The sequence below is a fragment of the Notechis scutatus genome, chromosome 4 (assembly GCF_049901735.1).
Source record: "Notechis scutatus isolate UNSWTSFEM ecotype Mainland chromosome 4, rNotScu1.2, whole genome shotgun sequence".
NCBI lineage: Eukaryota > Metazoa > Chordata > Lepidosauria > Squamata > Elapidae > Notechis > Notechis scutatus.
Window position 1 is genome coordinate 164,831,543 of NC_142012.1, and position 22,396 is coordinate 164,853,938.

The following is a 22,396-nucleotide window of genomic DNA, read 5'->3' on the forward strand; positions in this document are numbered from 1 at the left end:
CTCTTTTGGACAGGTTGACTGTCTCTTTTGCATAGTCTGTAGATGTTATTAATGTCTATGTGTCTATTGATGGCCGATTTGTCAGAGTGCCGGGCTTCTAGAAATTCCCTAGTGTTTTTTGCACTTGGTCTAGCTAGGATTGTCATATTTTCCCCATTGAAACTATGATTAAACCGGTCTAACCTGTTGTGAAATTAAAGGATTTTTGTCATTGTCTTCTGACTGCCAGCGGGTGTTCATGGAGGCATTCTGTCTGTTTCTCCCTATGTAGTGGTTGTTGTAGTTCTTACATTGTATATTGTAGATTATTCCTGTTTTTTTTTTCTCTCTCTCTCTCCTTTACAGATCAGAAAGTTTTTGGGGCTTCCATTTTGTGTCCAGCTGGCCTCACCGAGGGGGCGACTGGTTTTCTCCATTTCATCTCTCTGTCATCTTCTTTTAACAACCCCATAATCCCTTGCGGGGTGGAGTCTGAGCAACTGAACTGAGTGTTTACTGGCCAGATGCCCTTCCTGTTGCCAATGCGGAGTTTTGTTCAGCAGATATATTCTCATTGTGTCCAGAAAGAGAAATAGCTGCCCCTACCTAGGATCGAACTCACAGCCTCCTGATTGTGAGGCGAGAGCGCCACCTCTACGCCACTGCACTGCTCATTTAATCTCTCTGTCCCTCAAACCATTTGTTTCCTTTCTAACAAATGCTCTCCGGACGCCCTGAATGCCCCACCCAGTGAGGGATCTATTCCCATGGTTTTCTATAGAAAGTTTAGGATCAATATTACACAAAGGGTTGCCGTCAAAGGAACATGGAAAGCAAAATCAACTTTTGCAAGACTACTGACTTGTTCTCCAGGACAATATCTGGCAGCCAGATCAACGTCGAAGGGATCCGTAAACAGCTGATGTTGCCATACTCCTCTGGGTCCCACTGCAGACGGTAATCCCTCCATTTCTGGCAACAAAAAAAACTTGATTACACATATTGGCTTGGCAAATATCGACAAGATCAGGCATTATTACTATAGCTACTGTGATTGTTGGCTGAGCGGGGCCAAAAACAGCCAGAGAAATGATTGAAGCCTGGGAAACGGGCTGTTTGTCAATCAATGGGAGTGCTGATTTACCACCAGCCTATCAGGTACTTAGGAGCTGAGGCCACAGGGGTACAAGGACACTACAATTAACGACTAAATAGCAGGCCGACAGGACCCTAATTAACAACTAAAAACTATACACAACCAGGAAACATATCAATACAAAGCATAGAACAAGACCAGTGCACATATTCTGGAGAATTCTGGAAAGAGAGAAATTCCCCAATGATGGGTTCCAACATGGGCTCCAGCACGAGCCTTTGGTCCCAATGGCCAAGTCCGATTGGATCCTACAATGTTATCCTGGGATGTCTATGGAGATTCTTAGTCATCCAGGTCACCGTTGTCCCAAAGATGCTTTTTTTCCACAGGCAACTGGACTTTCTGATTTTTCATCCAAGGAGCTTCTCCAGTTCTGACTGGATGGTGGGGAATGGAAATTGAACAGCCCTACCACAACAGAAGGGGCGGGGTACTACATCATCTATCTCCAGTCTACAACACAATCCTTTCAGAAGTTCCAAGAAGGCTCCACTCCCATTTGCACCACTCACAGGTAAACCTCCAAGTTGCCTCAACAACTCTCTAAAAGGATGCAAATCACTAGCTGTCTGCAAGGAATATAAATCCTTCTCCACCATCCTGCCAGGGCAGAAAAAGCTTCTTGGATGAGAAGCAAAACATCTTCAAAAAAAAAACAAAAACAACAACCAGAAAGTCCAGTCCTCTTGAAAGAGGCACCCTTGGGACTCCAAGTGGCCTCAGCGGCTCTCTAAAAAGGATGCAAATGGCCAGCCGTTTGCAAGGAATATAAATCCTTCCATTCCCCACCACCGGGTCAGAGCGGAAGAAGATTCTCGGACGAGAAGCGAAATGTCTTTAAAGCAAAACCAGAAAGTCCAGTTGCCTCTTGAAAAAAAGCACCATTGAGACTCCAAGTGGCCTCAACGACCCTCTAAAAAAGGATGCAAACGACCAGCTGTCTGCAAGGAATATAAATCCTTCCATTCCCCACCATCGGGTCAGAGCTGAAGAAGCTTCTTGGATGGGAAGCGAAATGTCTTCCAACAAAAACCAGAAAGTCCAGTTGCCTCTTGAAAAAAAAAAAGCACCATCATTTGGGATGATTCTGGGATACATATATTTATTTTCATTTGCAAGAGATCGGAGGCTACTCTTTATAAAATAAATTTCCTCCATCCATCTGTTATTTTGAGCCTGGTACGGGTGGGATTTCACCTTCGCGTTTACAATCAAGTATGCTGGGATAATTCTCAAAAGTCCTGCGCAGTTTTAAATTTATTTTAAGATAACCTTGAAATGCAACTGAGTTTAAAGTTGCCTGTTTAACAGGTGTCACAGACATGATGATTGGAATTTAAAGGGGAATCAATTAAATGATAAATAAGCTATAGGGGTTACTCTATAAATAAGCTATAGGGGTTACTCTACACAATTGCTCTAACTGGTAATTGTGGGGGAAATTTATATGAAATGTTTGAATTGAGATGGGTTTTTTTTTGAAATGATGAAATCACAATATGCGATGAAATTGCAAACCTGACAGATAAAAGTATAAAGTACAATGAATATGTTTAAAGTTAAAAGAAATAGGTTAAGAAATGAACTGAAAATATATAAGTTTGAGGAAAGTACTTGAGAAAATTAATAGGAAATATGTAAAGTAATGATAAGATATGAAATTAAATGGGAAAGATGAATATGTAATTAAGGTCATGTTTGTATGGAAATATAAAAACTGGAATCGTGTTGTTCACTAAAAAAAAAAGTTTTTAAAATGTGGAAAACTGACATAAAATTTTACTAAAAAAAAAAACAAAACTTGTATAGATCCTGGGAGTTTACTTACCATCTCTACCCACACGTTCGTGGTGAGAGTCTCGTCGATCTCATTCTGGAACAGCACAAAAAAAAATGGGATTACAGATAGTTCTGGATTTACGACCGTTCACTTACTGATTCAAAGTTACGATGGTCTCAGAAAAAGGGAATCCTGAACCATCTGTCAAATTACGACCCTCATACCATGTCTTCATAACGTGGGCATGGACACAGGCTTGTAAGTTACGATGGTGGCCATGTCGTGCTGTCACGTGATTTGCGACCTTCCCAGCTGGCTTCCGACAAGCGAAGCCAATGGGGGAATCTGGGTTTGCTTAAGGACCACGTGGTTCGCTTCCAAACCATGCGATTTGCTTAAAGACTGCAGCGATCTGGTTAAGAACCGCAGTAAACATTCTGTCCACAACCACTTCTAGAATCTTGCCAAGAACACCGCAGCAAGACCTCCAGGCAATCACCAGGCTTCAAAACTGGGCCAAACACCAGGAGACGGGGAGTTGTAGACCCACCTTAGGCATGAAAGCCACCTGGGTGAATTTGGGCCAATCACTAGGTGGCTGTGAGTTCTAGTCCTGCCTTAGACATGAAAGCCAGCTGAGTGAATTTGGGCCAATCACCAGAAGACAGGGAGTTCTAGTCCTGCCTTAGGCATGAAAGCCAGTTGGCTGAATTTGGGCCAATCACCAGGAGACTGTGAGTTCTAGTCCTGCCTTAGGCATGAAAGGCAGCTGGGTCACTTTGGGCCAATCACCAGGTGGCTGTGAGTTCTAGTCCTGCCTTAGGCATGAAAGCCAGCTGGGTCACTTTGGGCCAATCACCAGGTGGCTGTGAGTTCTAGTCCTGCCTTAGCCATGAAAGCCAGCTGGCTGAATTTGGGCCAATCACCAGGTGGCTGTGAGTTCTAGTCCTGCCTTAGGCATGAAAGCCAGCTGGGTGAATTTGGGCCAATCACCAGGAGATGGTGAGTTCCAGTCCCATTTTAGGCATGAAAGCCAACTAGGTGATTTTGGGCCAATCACCAGGAAATTGTGCATGCTAATCCCTCCTTTGACATGAAAGTCAGCTGGGTGACCTTGGGCCAGTCACTCACTCCCTCTCTCAACCCAACCCACCTCACAGTAGCAGTAGAAGTTGTGCTAGGTATGTTTGCCACCTTGAGTTATTTATAAAAATAATAAAGATAGGATATAAGTGGGGGAAAAAATCCGTGTGTAGAACTTCAAGGAAAAAAATGAAGAAGAAGGCCTCCAACAAATTCTCCAGCCGCATGGAACATCCTATGCAGGGGTGGGCTGCTACCACTTCATCCCGGTTCAGGCGAACCCGTAGCTAATTTTATGGCTGTTTTACAGCCGGTTCGGCAAACCGGCAAATCCCACCACTGGCTGGCCCAGCTCAGCCCACCCCACCCCTCCCAGGCGTCCCCACATCGCCTGTTTTGGGTCCCAGGGAAGTACAGGGCCCATGAGGGGAGGGCGAAAAATGGGCCTCCCAAATGTTTTGGAAGGCTGGAAACAGGCCCATTTCTGGCCTCCAGAGGGCCTCCGGAGTCTGGGGAGGCCATTTTCGCTCACTCTGAGGCTTGAGGAAAGCCTCCGGAGCCTGGGGAGGGTGAAATTGCCCCCCCATCATGGTGCAGGAGGCCGACTAGGCCACGCCCACCCAGGGCAGAGAACTGGTTGCTAAAATTTTTGAAGCCCATCCCTGATCCTATGTTTCTGTTTTCCTGCTCTTAGACCAGGGGTGGGGAACAATGGTCCTTTTATGGTCCTGTGGACGTCAACTCCCAGAATTCCTGCTGGCTCAACTGGAAGTCCAAAGGTCATAAAGGGGCTATTGTCATGCCCCTGTCGGAGTCTGAATCCGAGGAGGAAGACGAACAGCTGACAGGGAGAGGGAGAGTGTGGCTCTGTTGGCTGTGGAGGAAACTGGGGAAGGGCAAAGTCCAGCTGGGCAGAGCAGGGGACAGGTAGAATAAGGGAGAGAGAGTTCAGGGAAAGACCCAGGCCTACCCTCTCTTCATCCTAGGGCACGCAGGAAGGAACGGAGAAGAGAGCAACATGGGTTGCATGGCTTACGGGGGAGGAAAGGGCCCTGATTCCCTTCATTAGCCACACCTGGGAATGAGAGTTGATAAGAAATGCAGGAAAAGAAGGCAGAGCCTCCTCGCCGACGGACCGTAGATCGCGACTCTCTGTGGCTGTGGTCCGTGCTCTTTCGTTGGAGATCCCTGATCATTATGATTAGGGGCTGAAGCTGCCTTGGAGGGGCGGCGGAATAAGGGGAAGCCGCAAGCCAGGTTGAGGGGAGCCGCATCTCCCCCCCTGGGCTTGGTCTTTTTCCCCCCGAAGACGACTGCAGCTGTGGTTTAAAATGGCCACCCCAAAGAGGAGGACTCAGCTGGATTAAGATTTGTGCAGGAGGGAAGAAAGAGGTGGATAACATCTGAACCGGGACAACTGGGCAATACAACTAAACAAAAGTACCCCAGGATTAAGGTAACATGGAATTTTTAAGAAAAGAAAAGTGAGCAGCGAAATTACAAAGGGACAGGAAAAAAAATAAGAAAATATTTTTGACAGCTAAGCGGGGCTTCGAACTGGGAAAGGAAGAAGCTGGAACTAAAGATTTAACTAAATTGGACTAAAATATTTTGGGAATAAACAGGCATAAAATAAAGCTGGACTTAAGATTGCCAAAAAATAATAATAATAAAGTTTACAAATTGGAGACTGGACTGTGCTGGAATATTGAGGTTCGAAAAACCTTAAATAAAAAAAATAGGGGGAAAAGGTGAAGACTTTGTATAATGGAGAGTGCCACCTTTTGACAAAAACTTGAGCTCAAACAAAAGGGAAAGCATCCTGTTTCTGAATGAACTTGTGTGGATATAACATTAAAGAAATATTGAAACAAAGTAAGAATCTTAGAAAGTGAAAGCAGAACCAGAATAAAGGAAAAAGCAAGGAAAGACTGTGGGATTGATTGATGTTTTTGGTATAGACCCTGGGCTGGAATAACTGAGAACTTTAGATAATTGAAAGAAGAAAGAAGGAAAGTAAAAGGTTTTTTTTTGTGTGTGGACTTTAACGATCATAAAATATAAGAGTGTGTAATGATATCTCTTTGGGAATTAAAAATGGAACTTAAAAATATGAGAGAATTACTACAGGAAAGAGGCGAATCACTGTGCTCTGTGTTAGAAAAAATGGAAATGGCGATTGAAGAACAAGAAAAAAGAGCTTCAGAGGAGGAGGAGTCGACTCAAGGAGAAGACATCTTAAATAGACAATTAACACAAAGAACACTACAAAGAAGTGGGGAAAGAAGGAAGGTTAAAAAGGAGATTTAAGAAGGCAATCAAAAGGGGGAATACCTGTGAAGTCAGGAAAGGCAGAAAGACCCAGCAGAAAAAGGGAAAGGAAGATATTAAGAAAGAGAGGGATATAAACTGGAATGAGAAAAGATATGGGGAAAAGAGGGGGAGGAGAAGCAGTAAGAAACAGGTGCATGAAATAAAGAAATACGGAAATAGTAAAATGTTGAAAAGAAATTGTTTTTTCAGAGATAATGGTTGATGAATTAAAAAGGGGATTCTGCAGGGTGACAAGGGGTAATAAGAATATTTCTGCAATTAAAAATATTTAGAAAATAGGGTAATATAGATACTGATAACTCTTATTAAAAATCAAGGTGGGAAAATATGCTGCGGAATCCAAATGAAAAGATGTAATGATTATTATTGTAACTTCTTAAAAATAATGGTTTATTGGGAATCAAGATGAGGGAATAAAGGTATATTTTAATCATTGTGTCACACTCAAAGCAGTAAAAGGGGGGAAACCTATACTTGTTTTGGTTTTTTTAGTGTTAAAATTTGTATTAATCTAGAATTTATAAAAAGAATGTGTAAAGGAAAGGGAATATGACAGACTAAAGAACCAACTAAATTAATAAGTTAACATAGACTATTAGAAGCAAGGAGAGACATTGGCAACCTTTATTATTATTATTATTATTATTATTATTATTATTATTATTATTATTATTATTATTATTATTATTATTAGGCAAACACATATTGTTTATCTTTATTATTAAAATAATTATTAAAGGATTATATTTGAAATAATTGAAATGAAACAAAAAGATGTTTCGATTGAGATTAATGAAAGAGGCTAGAATTAATGTATTTGTTTCTCTCCTTACTGAAAATTTGGAATGGAAAAGGTAATAATAGAATTAAGTATGCATATATGAATGTATAATTGCTGTCATATTTGTATGTAAAGGTGATGACCTGGAAATATGTTGTCCACTAAAAAGAGATTTTTGTTTTTAATGTGAAAAACTGAATAAAATTTGTTAAAAAAAAAAAAGAAAGAAAGAAATGCAGGCAGCTGCTGGGATCAAATGTGAGTTTATCTTGTGTTGACTTTGCTTATCTGTGTTCCTGTCTTCCCAACCATGTTGAGTTTTGCCATGCCTTCACATCTGGAATTCTTGCTCCTGCCCTGCCAAATTAATTACCTCATTTTGCCTTGATTGGACTTATAGTTACAGTTTTTGTTGACCATGTTTTGGACTTGATTTTCTGCAGCCAAAGGTTGTTCCTGGGAGAGTTTTTCTCCAGCCCAGAAGGTAACCGGGACATTGGGGGCAAAGTTGGAGCTAATAAAGGGACTCCTACGGATTGTCTGACCGTGTTGCCTTTGTGCCACGCCCCTTTGGGTCATCACACCTGTCTTAGACTTTGCATCTCTTGCTGGAAACTTTGGGAAGTAAAAGGATGGAACCTTCTTGGCCAATCCTGAAAGTCCACAAGAAGGGATGTCAACCCCGTGCCTTACCAGGGAGATCAAGTTGGTGAGGGTCACCTTGAGAGAAACATTTACAATGTCCCCCTTGTCTAAAGCAGGGCGAAAATTCCGGTTATAATCGACCATCAGATCGTTGAAAAGATGTTCCTCCTGATTCCGGCTCAGGACAACTGGAAAGGAAGAAAGAGGGACATGAACAACATCACCAAGAGGTGGGGAGTTCAAGTTCTGCTTTAGTCATGATAAGCTTGACTGGGTAATTTTGGGCCAAACACCAGGAGACTGTGAATTCTAGTCCCGCTTTACACAGGAAAGCCAATCACCCAGAGACTATGAGTTCTAGTCCTGCTTTAGTCATGATAAGCTTGACTGGGTAATTTTGGGCCAATCACCAGGAGACTGTGAGTTCTAGTTGTGCTTTAGGCATAAAAGCCAGCTGGGTGACTTTGGGCCAATCACCAGGAGACTGTGAGTTCTAGTCCTGCTTTAGGCATAAAAGCCAGCTGGGTGACTTTGGGCCAATCACCAGGAGACTGTGAGTTCTAGTCCTGCTTTAGGCATAAAAGCCAGCTGGGTGACTTTGGGCCAATCACCAGGAGACTGTGAGTTCTAGTCCTGCTTTAGGCATAAAAGCCAGCTGGGTGACTTTGGGCCAATCACCAGGAGACAGTGCAGTTCTAGTGCCTGCCTCTAGTCCGCCTTGGGCATGAAAGTCAGCTGAGTGACTTTGGACCAATCACCCGGAGACTATGAGTTCTAGTCCTGCTTTAGGCATGAAAGCCAGTTGGGTGACTTTGGGCCAATCACCAGGAGACTGTGATTTCTAGCCCTGCCTTAGGCATAAAAGCCAGTCTACAACACAGTCCTTTCGATAGCTTCAAGAAGACTCCACATCCATTTGCACCACTCAGGTGACCCTAAAGACACAGATAAACCTCCAAGTGTCCTCAACGACCCTCTAAAAGGATGCAAATGAGTATAAAAGCAAGGAGTATAAAATCATTCCATTCTCCACCATCCAGTCAGAGCTGAAGAAGCTTCTTGGATGAGAAGCGAAATGTCTTCAAAGAAAAACCAGAAAGTCCAGTTGCCTCTTGAAAGAAATCACCTTTGAAACAACTGTGATCTGGAGGACTGCGAATCTCCATAGACACTTAACTTGGTTACTGGGTTAACTCACAATTCACCAGACCATATAAACCAACCAAACAATCTAAGTTGGCAAAACATATGAAGCCCCCCAAAACAACCTTAATAATAAGGCTAGTTAACCAAGCTTAGCAAGTTGAACAAATATCATTACCAGCGTCTTTAATTAACCTGGTTTTAAGTTATTGGCTGAACACAGCCCATGATTAAACTATTAAACTCGATTAAACTGGCTCATATTAAACTGGTGGACAACCAGCTAAATAGGAGCCAGCCGTGTGCAGCGGCAGCCAAAAAAAGTCAATGCAATCCTAAATTGCATTAACAGAAGGATACAATCGACATCAAGTGAGGTACTAGTACCACTCTATAAAGCCTTAGTAAGACCACACCTAGAGTACTGCATCCAGTTTGGGTCACCACACTATAAAAAAAGATGTTGAGACTCTGGAACGAGTGCAGAGAAGAGCAACCAGGATGATTAGGCAACTGGAGACTAAAACATATGAAGAACGGTTACAGGAACCGGGCCTGGCTAGTCTAGGGAAGAGAAGGACCAGGGGAAACAGGAGAGCGTCTTCCAATATTTGAGGGGCTGCCCCAGAGAGGAGGAGGGGGCCAAGCTATGTTCAAAGGCACCTGTAGGCCAGACAAGGAATAATGGATGGAAACTGAACAAGGAGAGCGTCAACCTAGAAATAAGGATAATTTTTCAATCTACGGAACAACTTGCCTTCAGAAATTGTAGGAGTTTCATCATTGGAGGCTTTCAAGAAGAGATTGGACTACTATTTGTCAGACATGGCAGGGGTGGGATTCTACCAGTTCGCACCTATTCGCTAGAACCGGTTGTTAACATTCTAAGCAGTCCGGAGAACCAGTTGTTAGAAGAAATTACTGACCTAATCCTGTAAGGAAGGCAGGAAGGAAACATTCTGGTGTTGCTTACAGAAACTGCCTCTCCGTTAACCCTTATTACATTCTTGGCAGGACTAGACTTCCTGTCTCAGGAACTTCTCTGGAGTTTTTTTTCTCCTCCTTTGCTGGTACTTTGCTTATGTGGAGTGACCATTTAAAGTTACAATGGCATTGAAAAAAGTGACTTATGACCCTTTTACACACTTACGACTGTTGCAGCATCCCCACAGTCATGAGAGGACAGGCGAGGAGATGCGTGCCTCGATGTGAGTGATGTTGAGTTGGCCACGCCCAGGCAGTAACATGACCACCAAGCCATGTCCACCCAGTCACATGACCACCAAGCCACACCCACCAACTAAGCCACACCCACAGAACTGGTTGTTAAAAATTTTGAATCCCACCCCTGAGACACGGTATAGGGCCCTTGCTTGGGTGCGGGGTTGGACTAGATGACCTACAAGGTCCCTTTCAACTCTGATAATCTAATCTAAACTAATCCTGATGCATTTCAGGAAAATGGTGTTCTGAATCTTTCAGGAACGATGCCATCTGCCAACATCTGCTCCCCCTCCCAAATTTTTGTATTCTGACATGAATGCCTTTTTTCCAGGATAGATACCTGATCTATCATGTACACTACCTTAAATAAGCACAAAGGTGCTTTTTTTTTTAATAAAAAAGGAAAACTCATATGCATCAACAGATACCTTGCTGCTTGATCATGTTTGACCTGCGCTAAAATATAAACACAACAACAGATTAACTTCTGGGCCTTTTCAGGTCTAAAATGAGCATTTAATTAGGTAAGCGGTTGGTTTGTTTTCGGTCCAAATTGATTAATAATAAACAGCGCTTCGGTTTGGGCTTGAAATCCCTCCCGATACGGTGCTCAGTTCATTGCCTGGCTAATGACTTTTTTTTTAAAAAAAAAATCCTTTCCATTATCAAATTATTAGAGAATAACAACCACCCAATAAATGGTAAGGGTTCAGCCTGAAGAGAAACTTTGACAGATTAACCTCCATTAGGATAATTGCCGCTGCTTGGTATGGGTGCGTGTGGGAGTCCGAATGTTCATACGGGTGAATGCCTCCCTGGGTTTACCACCCACACTCTGGATTTCTCTCAGACTGTGATAATCTTAACGCAGTCTTTCTCCATTTTGGCACCTTTGAAAATGGTGTTGGACTTCAACTCCCAGAAATCCCCAGCTAGCACAACCCAGGTGGTATCAGCCTCCAAGAATCCTTCTTCTGCTTATCTTTCCGGCTGCTGTAGAAACGGAGGGGAGGGAAGAATAATTGGACTTTGTGGGGGGAAGAGTGCTGGAGGTTTGAGTTGGTGAAATGTAAAACTTGGGATGTCTCCTTGCCTATGCTTGCTTGCTTCCTGTGCGGATGTAGCCCCTTATCTGCCTAAGCTCAGGATGGCGAACCTAGGGCACGCATGCCCCACGTGGCACGCAGAGCCATTTGTGCCGGCACACGAACTGCAGGCAAACTTAACCTCACTGCGCATGTGTGCGTCTCACAGCTGATTTTCGACAGGTTTGAGGCCTTTTTCGGCCTCCCAAAGGCTTGACGAAGGCTTCTGCAGGCTTTTGCAGGCTGAAAACTAGCCCCGTTTCATCACTTCCTGTTATTCCGAAAATACCAGAAGTGACAAAATGGGGCTAGTTTTCGCCTGCAAAGCCTGCAGAAGCCTTCCTCAAGCCTCTGGGAGGCCAAAAAAAGGCCTCAAACCCGCCAAAAATCAGCTGTGAGGCGCAGCGCAGGTAAGGAGGTGGTGGGGGTGGGTGAGGATTGCACGCACATGGGTAGGGGGCGTGGGCCAGGGGTGCATTGCCTTCTGGGTGCTGGCACGCAAGTGCGAGTGTGCAAGCGCGCACAGAATTTTTGGCACAAGAGCCCAAAAAGGTTAGCCACCACTGGCCATACTAGATGTCTGAAACACCGCCTGAAGATGCCCCCACCTGACATTATACCCATCTCAGATTGGATGGCCAGTTTGAACTATCGGGGGTGGGAACATTGGCATAACTTTCTCTATGTGATTTTCGCGCCTGTTGCCTCAGATCTTGTATTCTTCTGATGCTACCGCTTTAATTTCTAGTAAAAGTCGTTTTCTCTATAACAATGGAGAGTCTAAGGTTTTCTTTCTTGGATTTTGAATGGAGCCTCACCTGACAGGTGAGCCTTGACTTACAACCAGGGGTGGGGTTCAAAAATATTAGCAATATTTGTCTGTCCAGTCGCGAGGTGGGCGTGGCCAAGGTGGGTGTGGCCTAGTTGGCTTCCTGCACCACAGCAGGGAGGCTGTTTTCACCCTTCCCAGGATCCGGAGGCTTTTTTCGAGCCTCTGGGAGGGCGAAAATGGCCTCCCCTGGGCTCCGGAGGCTCTTCAGAGGCCGGAAACAGGCCTGTTTCTGGCCTTCTGGAGCCTCTGGGAGGCCCCGTTTTTCGCCCTCCCTGAGGCTCCATGTGGGCCCTGCACTTACCTGGCATCCAAACGGGCCTCGTGGGGAATCCTGGGAGGGGCGGGGCAGGGGGGGTGGGGCCAGCCAGGGGTGGGATTTGCCGGTTCTCTGAACTGGCCATAAAACTAGCTACGGGTTCGCCCACGACCAGGGAGAACCGGTAGCAGCCCACTCCTACTTACAGCAGTTCATTTAGTGACCATTCAAAGTTACAACGGCACTAAAAAAAAATGTGACTTGTGACTGTTTTTCAAAGGGATGATCTTTGCAACACCCCCATGATCAAAATTCAAAGGTTTGGCAACTGTTTCGTATTTACGACGGTTGCAATGTCCTAAGGTCACATGATCCCCTTTTGCAACCTTCTTGACAAGCAAAGTCAATGAGGAAGCAAGATTCACTTAATGTGATGACCCAGGGTGGCATACAAAATAAATACAGTCCCCCAAAACAGGTGAAGACTCTTTTATTCCTTCACTTTGCTTCAAAGCTCCTAATATCCTTGACTGGAGACAAAAAAATCCCACACAAGCAGTTACAAGAAGGAGGAAATGCTGTTTTAATTATAAAGAGTAAAAAACAACACAAACCAGGCAAGATAAGGGCTGGAGGACATCCACAGATAACAGAACACACACTGGGAAGGACGCCAAACTCAGAGAGGAACCATAAACTAGAGATATTTCCATGCTTTGTTTCCAGCACTCGCCAGTACGCATGTCCGTCCTCTTATCCAGTTCTCACAGCTGCAGCCCATGAAGAGGATCAAGGCCCTCTCCTCCTGAGTAGACCATGTCTCTCCCTTATCCTCTCCTCCCTGCGTGCCCTAGGATGGAGAGGGGATGGGCCTGGGTCCTCCTCTGACTGCCCAAACAGCCTCTGCCCTTCCTCAGCCTCCTCCACAACCTCCAGAGCCACACCTCCACTCCCTGTCAGCTGTTCCTCCTCTCCCTCAGAGTCAGACTCCACCAGGGGCATGACACTTAACAACGGAATTACATATCAACTGCAGTAGTCCACTTAACAACTGTGCTGGGAAGTTTTTAAAATGGAGCAAAACCCCCTAACAAATGTCTTGCTTAATGACAGGAATGTTGGGCTCAATTGTGGTCATAAGTCGAGGACTACTCATACAGGACTTTGTTTAGTGACCATTCAAAGTTAGAACGGCCCTGGAAAAAGGGCCGTTTTTCACACTTTTGACTGTTGCAGCATCCCCATGGTCACATGATCAAAATTCAGACGCTTGGCAACTGACTCATAGTTATGACGGCTGCAGGATCTTGGGGTTACATGATCCCCTTTTGTGACCTTCTGACAAGCAGAATCAATGGCGGAAGTCCGATTCACTTAACAATCGTATTGCTAACTTAATTCACTGCAAGGATTCACTTAGCAGATATGGCAAGAAAAGTGGGGCAAAACTCAACTTAACCAATGTCTCACTTAGCCACATAACTTTTGGGCTGAATTGTGGTTGTAAATCAAGGACTATCGGTAGATTTCTTCCTCTAAAAGCAAACCGGGTGTAAATTTAGGCGGTTCAAATTTTGGCTTCCAAGCGGTTTGTTGGCTCAGGATTCAAAGTTCAACTGGAAACCATCGGAAAGGAATCCTATTCTCGGGAAGAGGAAACTGTTAAATGGCCGAGTGAATTGATAACAGGCGGTGTGCAAACAATGAACGGTCAAGCCAGACTGTCCGAGTGTGAAGAGAGACAAGCAGGACTTATAAATAGCAACTTCAGGGGAGACGCAAGATATTAGCAATAGCACTTTGACTTCTATACCGCTTCACAAGGCTTTACAGCCTTCTCTAAGCAGTTTTACAGAGTCAGCCTCTTGCTCCCAAGAATCTGAGTCCTCGTTTTATCGACTTCCGAAGGATGGAAGGCTGAGTCAACCGTGAGCCGGTCAGGATCGAACTCCTGGCAGCGGCCAGAGTCAGCCGGCAATACTGCATTCTAACCACTGCGCCACCACAGAAGAAAAGGAAGGAGGGTGGGAGGGAGGGAGGAAGGAAGGAAGGGCAATAGCGCTTAGACTTATATACCACTTTATAGTGCTTTTACAGTCCTCCCTAAGCAGTTTACAGAGTCAGCCTCTTGCTCCCAACAATCCGGGTCCTCGTTTTACCAACCTCGGAAGGATGAAAGGCTGAGTCAACCTTGAGCCAAACAGGATCGAATTCTTGGCAGTAGGCAGAGTCAGCCGGCAATACTGCATTCTAACCATTGTGACACCAAGGAAAGAAGGAAGGAAGGAAGGAAGGAAGGAAGGAAGGAAGGAAGGAAGGAAGGAAGGAAGGAAGGAAGGAAGGAAGGAAGGAAGGAAGAGAGATGGTGCCCAGAGGGGAGGGAGGGAGGAAGGAAGGAAGGAAGGAAGGAAGGAAGGAAGGAAGGAAGGAAGGAAGGAAGGAAGGAGAGAGAAAGAGAGATGGTGCCCAGAGGGGAGGGAGGGAGGGAGGGAGGGAGGGAGGAGGGAGGAAGGAAGGAAGGAAGGAAGGAAGGAAGGAAGGAGAGAGAAAGCGAGATGGTGCCCAGAGGGAGGGAGGGAGGGAGGGAGGAAGGAGGAAGGAAGGAAGGAAGGAAGGAAGGAAGGAAGGAAGGAAGGAAGGAAGGAAGGAAGGAAGGAAGGAGAGAGAGAAAGCGAGATGGTGCCCAGAGGGGAGGGAGGGAGGGAGGGAGGGAGGGAGGGAGGGAGGGAGGAAGGAAGGAAGGAAGGAAGGAAGGAAGGAAGGAAGGAAGGAAGGAAGGAAAGAAGGAGAGAGAAAGAGAGATGGTGCCCAGAGGGGAGGAGGGAGGGAGGGAGGAAGGAAGGGAGGAAGGAAGGAAGGAAGGAAGGAAGGAAGGAAGGAAGGAAGGAAGGAAGGAAGGAAGGAAGGAAGGAAGGAGAGAGAGAGAAAGCGAGATGGTGCCCAGAGGGGAGGGAGGGAGGGAGGGAGGGAGGGAGGAAGGAAGGAAGGAGAGAGAAAGAGAGATGGTGCCCAGAGGGGAGGGAGGGAGGGAGGAAGGAAGGAAGGGAGGAAGGAAGGAAGGAAGGAAGGAAGGAAGGAAGGAAGGAAGGAAGGAAGGAAGGAAGGAAGGAAGGAAGGAGAGAGAGAGAAAGCGAGATGGTGCCCAGAGGGGAGGGAGGGAGGGAGGAAGGAAGGAAGGAAGGAAAGAAGGAAGGAAGGAAGGAAAGAAGGAAGGAAGGAAGGAATGAAGGAAGGAAGGAAGGAAGGAAGGAAGGAAGGAAAGAAGGAAAGAAGGAAAGAAGGAAAGAAGGAAAGAAGGAAAGAAGGAAGGGCAATAGCCCTTAGACTTATATACCACTTCACCATGTTTTATAGTTCTCTCTGAGGGGTTTACAAAAACTGTGGCAAGAAGGTTCATAAAATGTGTCAAAACATACCTAACACATGTCTCACTTAGTAACAGAAATGTTGGGCTCGGTTGTGGTCATAAGTAGAGGATTGCTTAGGAAACCTTCCTCTTTAGCTCCTCTTTAAGGGTACTTCTAGGAATCACCCAAAATAGTCGACAAAAGTCACCTTCCTTTCATGTTAAACATGCTGTTTGGCTGACTTCGAGTTGAAATCGTACAAGAAATAAGGACGAAACCCAGATTAAAAAATTCCAGATTCAATAAATCTCGCGACACCCAAGAATTGCCCCTGAAAGGCTGGGTTCACACAGCACCCTTTAACCCCTAGCAAATTGTACCCACTGCACCCCCAAAGAGGTTAAACTTGGTTAGTTTTACCATTGGGATTTGTGTTTTTTTTTTTTGTTTTTTGTTTTGCTTCCCTGGGTTTAAGTGTCGCAGGGGAATCGAGAGAGTCTATGGATCCAAACCCAAGTTAATCAATAAGCAGATTAAATATGCTGTGTGAATGCAGCCAGAGGTTATTTTTTTAAAAAAAATCCTGGGAGATATTTATCAAGAAACCTCGAAAACATCAATGGACAATGTAAAAGGATGCACAGAACAGATGCAGAGAGGCGCATAGGGAGAGGATTTTTAAAAAAATCAACATATTTTTAAAAGGTGGAGAAGCGGGAAGGCTTTAGTTGTGTCGCTGTAGCTGCCATCTTAACTTTTTTGATCTTGTAGAATATTAGCACCCGCCCCTCTCCTAGAAGAATGAAATATTGGAGAAATATTAAAAAGGCAGGATATTGGATGAGAAGTGAAGAAACATGCTCTTGCAAAGCAGCCCCCCCCCACTTTCTTAATAGCCCTCAGCACATGTCAGTGTTTAAGAGACAGAGAGATAGCTAGCTCTATTCATAAGCAAATACCCTCACCCAAGATCCAACCAAGGTAGGATTACCTCACTGCACATGCGTGTGCCTCCCAGATGATTTTGGGGTCTTTTTTGGCCTGCCAGAGGCTTGAGGGATGCTTCTGTAGGCTTTGCAGGACAAAAAATAGGCCCGTTTTTTTCACTTCCTGTATTTGCGCAAATACCGGAAGTGACGAAATGGGCCCATTTTTAATCCTGCAAAGCCTGCAGAGGCAGCCCTCAAGCCACAATAGGAATTATCCAAGGCCCAGGGCTGGGCTGCTGGGGGTTCTCAGGGGCTCGGGAGAGAGCCCCTAGCTAAGGTTCTGCATAGTTTGGAGAACCCCCAAATCCCACTCCTGGCTGGCCCTGCCCACCCCACCCCGCCCCTCCCGGGAGTCCCCATGTGGCCCTGTTTTAGATGCAGGTAAGTGCAGGGCGTGCGCGGAGACTCGGGGAGAGCGAAAAACGGGCCTCCTGGAAGTTTGGGAAGGCCGGAAACGGGCCCATTTCTGGCTTCCAGAGAGCCTCCGTAGCTGGGGAGGCCATTTCCCCCGCCCCCCGCCGAGGCTCGAAGAAAGCCTCCGGAGTCCGGGGTGGGCAAAACTGCCTCCTCTGCCATGGTGCAAGAGGCCTACTAGGCCATGCCCACCACGGCAGAGAAACGATTGCTAAAATTTTTGAAGCCCACCCCTGCCAGTGTCCCTTTCATTGCATCATCTCAATTGAACATCCCCAGCAGTTCAAGCTTCAGCCGAACGTAGCTCAGACAGCCTACAGAGCCAATTATGACCTCTACATAACCCCTACAACAACCCAATAGAATACATGTTCTTGACCAGGAACAGGAAGCTCAAGTGCCAAGCCCAAGAGAAAGTATAAAAAACCCTTCACTCTCCACTCCATGTGGTCAGCTGCCCAAAAGTACCCATGTGGTTCTCCTTCATCATTAAACCATCTTTCCAAACAGCCTCCAGCCTCCATTTTGTCTCCAGTGCCTTTCTCCAAGCGTGCAACCGAACCTGGTGGATTTTTCATCTCACAACCTCCTCCCTCTCTGTGGATGCCCCAGAACAGGTAGTAAAACAGCTTCCTAAGGACAAGGAATGACAAGCCGTGACTGAGACGGTGTCCAAAAAAGGCTTCAAAACAAGCCAACAATATTGCCAGGGAAAAGACAAGCGCTTCCTGATATTCTTTCGTTTTTTAGATATGTTCAGAATAAAGGGAGGAGAAAAGCAACCCCATCTGTTCAAGCAAAGATGCTGGGATGCTAACAGGTGACAAAAGAAAAAAGAAAAAAAAACAACCACCACCACAGAGCCGTGCCACTTCTCTCTACTCTTCAGTCTCTTTGGCAAGGATGTGCGTGAATTCCGCGGGGAGATTAGGAAAAACGAAATGAAGAGACACGACTGAAGTGCCAGACTTACAGAAATAAGCTCAGAGAAAAAAAAATATATTTTTTTAAAAAAAGAATGATTTTGAATCTCCAGAGCCACAGGAATTGTATCCGAAGACGCTGAATGAGCTTGCTAATGAAATGTTAAATCTTGGTTAAAATATCAGATGAAAAACCAAATGCACAGATGGTACCTGGCTCAAGAGCAGTCACTGGGAGAGGGACCTTAACAAAATAACAGATTAACAGAGTTGGAAGGGACCCTGGAGGTCTTCCAGTCCAACCCTCTGTTCAGGTGGGAAACCTTAAACCCGTGGTGGCGAACCTATGGCACGCGTGCCACAGGTGGCACACAGATCCATTTGTGTGAGCACGCGAGCCCCAGGTAAACTTACCTCACTGCACATGCGTGTGTCTCCAAGCTGATTTTCGGGTCTTTTTCGGCCTGCCAGAGGCTTGAGGGATACATCTGAAGGCTTTGCAGGCCAAAAAACAAGCCCATTTCATCACTTCCTGTATTTCTGGAAATACCGGAAGTGACAAAATGGGCCCATTTTTCGGCCTGCAAAGCCTGCAGAGGCATCCCTCAAGCCTCTAGCAGGTCGAAAAAGGCCTCAAACAGGCCTAAAATCAGCTGGGAGGTACAGTGCAGGTAAGGGGGTGGGGGTGGGGAAATCACACACGCATGCACGGGGGGCTTCTGGGTGCTGGCACACGAGCATGCGAGTGTTTGCGTGCGCACAATTTTTGGCACAAGAGTCCAAAAACGTTAGCCACCATTGCCCTAAACCAGGGGTCCCCAACCACCGGTCCGCGGACCGGTACCAGTCCGTGGAACAAGTCCTACCGGGCCGCTAGTTTGCTGTCGGCCGCCATCTTTTTGATGAAAAAGTGCTTCCGGTGAGCTTTTCCGGGTAGAAAGCTCACCGAAGCACTTTTTCATCAAAAGATCGGCGCCAGCGCCCGTGAGCTTTTCCAGGTAGAAAGCCATTTGTACCCGGAAAAGCTCACTGGAGCGTTGAGCGCCGCCATCTTTTTGATGAAAAAGTGCTTCCGTGACCTCACCGGAAGCACTTTTCATCAAAAAAGAGCTGCGCCCAGCTAATGCCTGTACCGGCCGCGCCATAAAAAGGTTGGGGATACCGGGCCACGGCATAAGAAAGGTTGGGGATCACTGCCCTAAACCATTTCAGACAAATGGCTCTCCAATCTCTTCTTAAAAACCCTCAGTACTGGAGCACCAAAACCTCCAGTGTTTTAGCACCAAAAACTTCAGTGTTGCAGCCCCAAACCCCAAAACCTCCAGTATTGAAGCAACAGAACCTCCAGTGCTGGATCTTGGAGTCCTAATGGACAATCATTTAAATAGGAGCCAGCAGAGTGCTGCAGCTGCCAAAAAAAGCCAACACAGTCCTAAGGCTGTATTAATAGAGGGATAGAATCAAGATCACATGAAGTGTTAATATCACTTTATAATGCCCTGGTAAGACTACACTTACCAGAGCATTATATATAACCGTGGGATAGAATAGAACCACAGAGTTGGAAGGGACCTTGGAGGTCTTCTAGTCCAACCCCCTGCTTAGGCAGGAAACACTGCACCACTTCAGACAAATGGTTTTTAAATCCCCTCTAGAGGAACCATTTGCACCACTCAGGTGACACTGAAGACACAGACAAACCTCCAAGTGGCCTCAACAACCATCTAAAAGGATGCAAATGACCAGCAAGGAGTATAAATCCTTCCATTCCCCACCATCCAGTCAGAGCTGAAGAAGCTTCTTGGATGAGAAGCAAAATGTCTTCAAGGAAAAAAAACCAGAAAGTCCAGTTGCCTCCTGGGGGGGAAAAAAACGCACCTTAGGGACTTGCACAGATAGTTAGCTTTCAACTTAGATTCTCGGTGCTTTGCAGCGAATCCAATTCATTGGGTAAGCTTACGTTTTAGCATCTTTTGCCAGCCAGAAAATAAATCCAGTTGGCAGCCAAGCAAATTGTGTTGTATGAACCCATGTTCCCCTAGGGAAGTTAACTCATCTTCAAACATCAAAGCATCTTTCAGTCTGTATGAGAAAAAAAACGGTGCTAATTCCCAGGCAAATTTATGGCAAGTTTAAAGGTAACTGTGAAACATCTGGAAACACTTACGTGCCCTTTTGCCATGGTTTTTTTATCACATTCGCTTGAAAATGATAAACGATATACCGTATATACTCGGTATAAGTCGACGAATATAAGCCGAGGCACCTAATTTTACACAAAAACTGGGAAAACTTATTGACTCGAGTATAAGCCGAGGGTGGGAAATGCAGCAGCTACTGGTAAATTTCAAAAATAAAAATAATTAATTTGGGAAACGATCTCACTATCATGAAAGGTTTAATTGATTCACTAACCCAAAAGAAGAAGATGATGATGACAGCGGGAGGCAGGAGTCACTCTCTTCCCCTCCCTCGGAGCCCCCTGAGTCAGGAGTCACTACGCCGGCGCGGCCCCAGTCCGCCGCCTCGGGAAGGGAAAGGCAAAGCGCTTTTGCCTTTCCTTCCCGGGTTGGAGCTGTTGGGAGTCGCTGCCGCCGGAGCGCGACTCCACACCATTTTTTTTCAGAGGGATCTGACTCGAGTATAAGCCGAGGGGATTTTTTCAGCACAAAAATGGGCTGAAAAACTAGGCTTATACTCGAGTATATACAGTATATATTTTTCCTGCGTCTTTTTTCCCCCTAGTCCATGCATACCTGTACGTGCAAGAAAAGGGTAGCATTGTTCATCCTGCTGCTATCTTACAGGTAGTCCTCAACTTAATGACGGTAACGGAGCCTGCTCATCATGGTCGCAACTCATGGTGGGCGTAGAGTGATCCACCCAACTTTAAGACCTCTTTTGCGGTTGACATTAAGTGAGCCAATGGGCACAGTTTTGCTGAAAACGGGCAGAAAACCATACAAAGAACAGTTGCAGGAACTGGGTACGTCTAGTTTAATGAAAAGAAGGACCAGGGGAGACATAATAGCAATCTTCCAATATCTCAAGGACTGCCCCAAATAAGAAGGAGTCAAGCTATTCTCCAAAGCATCTGAAGGCAGGACAATGTTCTGACCCAGGCTTCGTAAATCGTAATTATTCACAAGCTTGTCTTAAAAGCAAAACCTATTTTATTGCAACGCTGGGAGTTATTTTCATTCCCAGCCAGAACTATTTTTAAACAGTCCCCCAAGATAAGCACACACCTTTCAGTTCTGTGGAATGCTGCCAAAAAACAGACATATCCAATTAACTATAAAAGAAACCAACCGAAGTACAAGAAAAAAACCAACCAAAGTACACAGAGCTTCAAGGATGACTCGGAACCGATCGAATGACTTTGCTTCCTGCAAAGGTTTTGTCGTTGAGGTCTGACTTTTATCCCTTATGGGAGGGGCAATCGCCTCCCAGCCTTACTCCCGAGTCACCCCTTTTGTCTTAGCTGCTCTTGCCTTCTGGCAGCTCTGCGCACACGCACACTGGGAACAGGCTCCCCTTGTTCCTCGGCCTCGTTGCTGCCAGACTCCAGAGGCTCCAGAGTCAGCACACAACTCCCAGATGGTCCTGGCCCCATCCCTGCATCGGACGCAGGACCCTCATCCGAATCCTCTCCAGTCTCCCAGACTGGTCCCCTTTCTTCCCCACTGTCCGATTCCGCTGCCATCTGCACCGTCTTCTGGCGAACCACAACAGACAAAAAGCAATGGGTGGAAACTAATCCAGGAGAGAAGCAACTTAGAATCAAGGAGAAATTCCCTGACAGTTAGAATAATTAATCCACGGAACGACTTGCCTCCAGAAGCTGTGAATGCTCCAACACTGGAAGTTTTAAAAAAGATGTTGGATAACCATTTGTCTGAAGTGGTGTAGGATTTCCTACCTAAGCAGGGGGTTGGACTAGAAGACCTCCAAGGGCCCTTCCAACTCTGTTATTTCTAAATTTGATTCATTGGGCAGAGTGGCGGATTAACCCAGCAAATCCCAAATGATCAGACGGGGTTTAGCACAGTCTTTCTCAACCGTGGCAGCTTGAAAAGGTGTGGACTTCAATTCCCAGAATTCTAATCACATCCAAATGAAACTAAACTGAAACTAAACAAATCTAATCTAATCTAAACTGAAACTAAATAAATCGAATTGAAACTAAACTAAACTGAAACTAAACTGAACAAATCTAATCTAATCTAACTGAAACTAAACTAAATTAAATTAAATCAAATTAAACTAAATTAAATTAAAACTCTTGTTCCACCTTATCTCCCCATCAACCGCAATCCACGATTCTAACTTACCGGCAAGGAAGCTGAACATAAGAGCTAAACTTGAGCATCGGATCCTCATGTTATATGCCTGTGCACTGTTCTTTCTTTGTCCCTCGGCAGT

The 22,396-nt window shown here is 45.5% G+C and overlaps 1 protein-coding gene across 1 annotated transcript in view; it reads right to left on the reverse strand.

Annotated features, from left to right (window-relative positions):
- Positions 1 to 22,396, reverse strand: part of CHRNG (cholinergic receptor nicotinic gamma subunit) — a 39,648-nt gene extending 17,252 nt beyond the window's left edge. Inside the window, exons 1-4 of the mRNA XM_087965548.1 lie at positions 22,306 to 22,396; positions 7,807 to 7,946; positions 2,964 to 3,008; positions 842 to 951 (exon numbers count right to left, since the gene is read on the reverse strand). Of these exons, the coding sequence (XP_087821674.1) occupies positions 842 to 951; positions 2,964 to 3,008; positions 7,807 to 7,946; positions 22,306 to 22,354 (344 nt within the window). The 5' untranslated portion in view covers positions 22,355 to 22,396. The remainder of the gene's footprint in view (positions 1 to 841; positions 952 to 2,963; positions 3,009 to 7,806; positions 7,947 to 22,305) is intronic.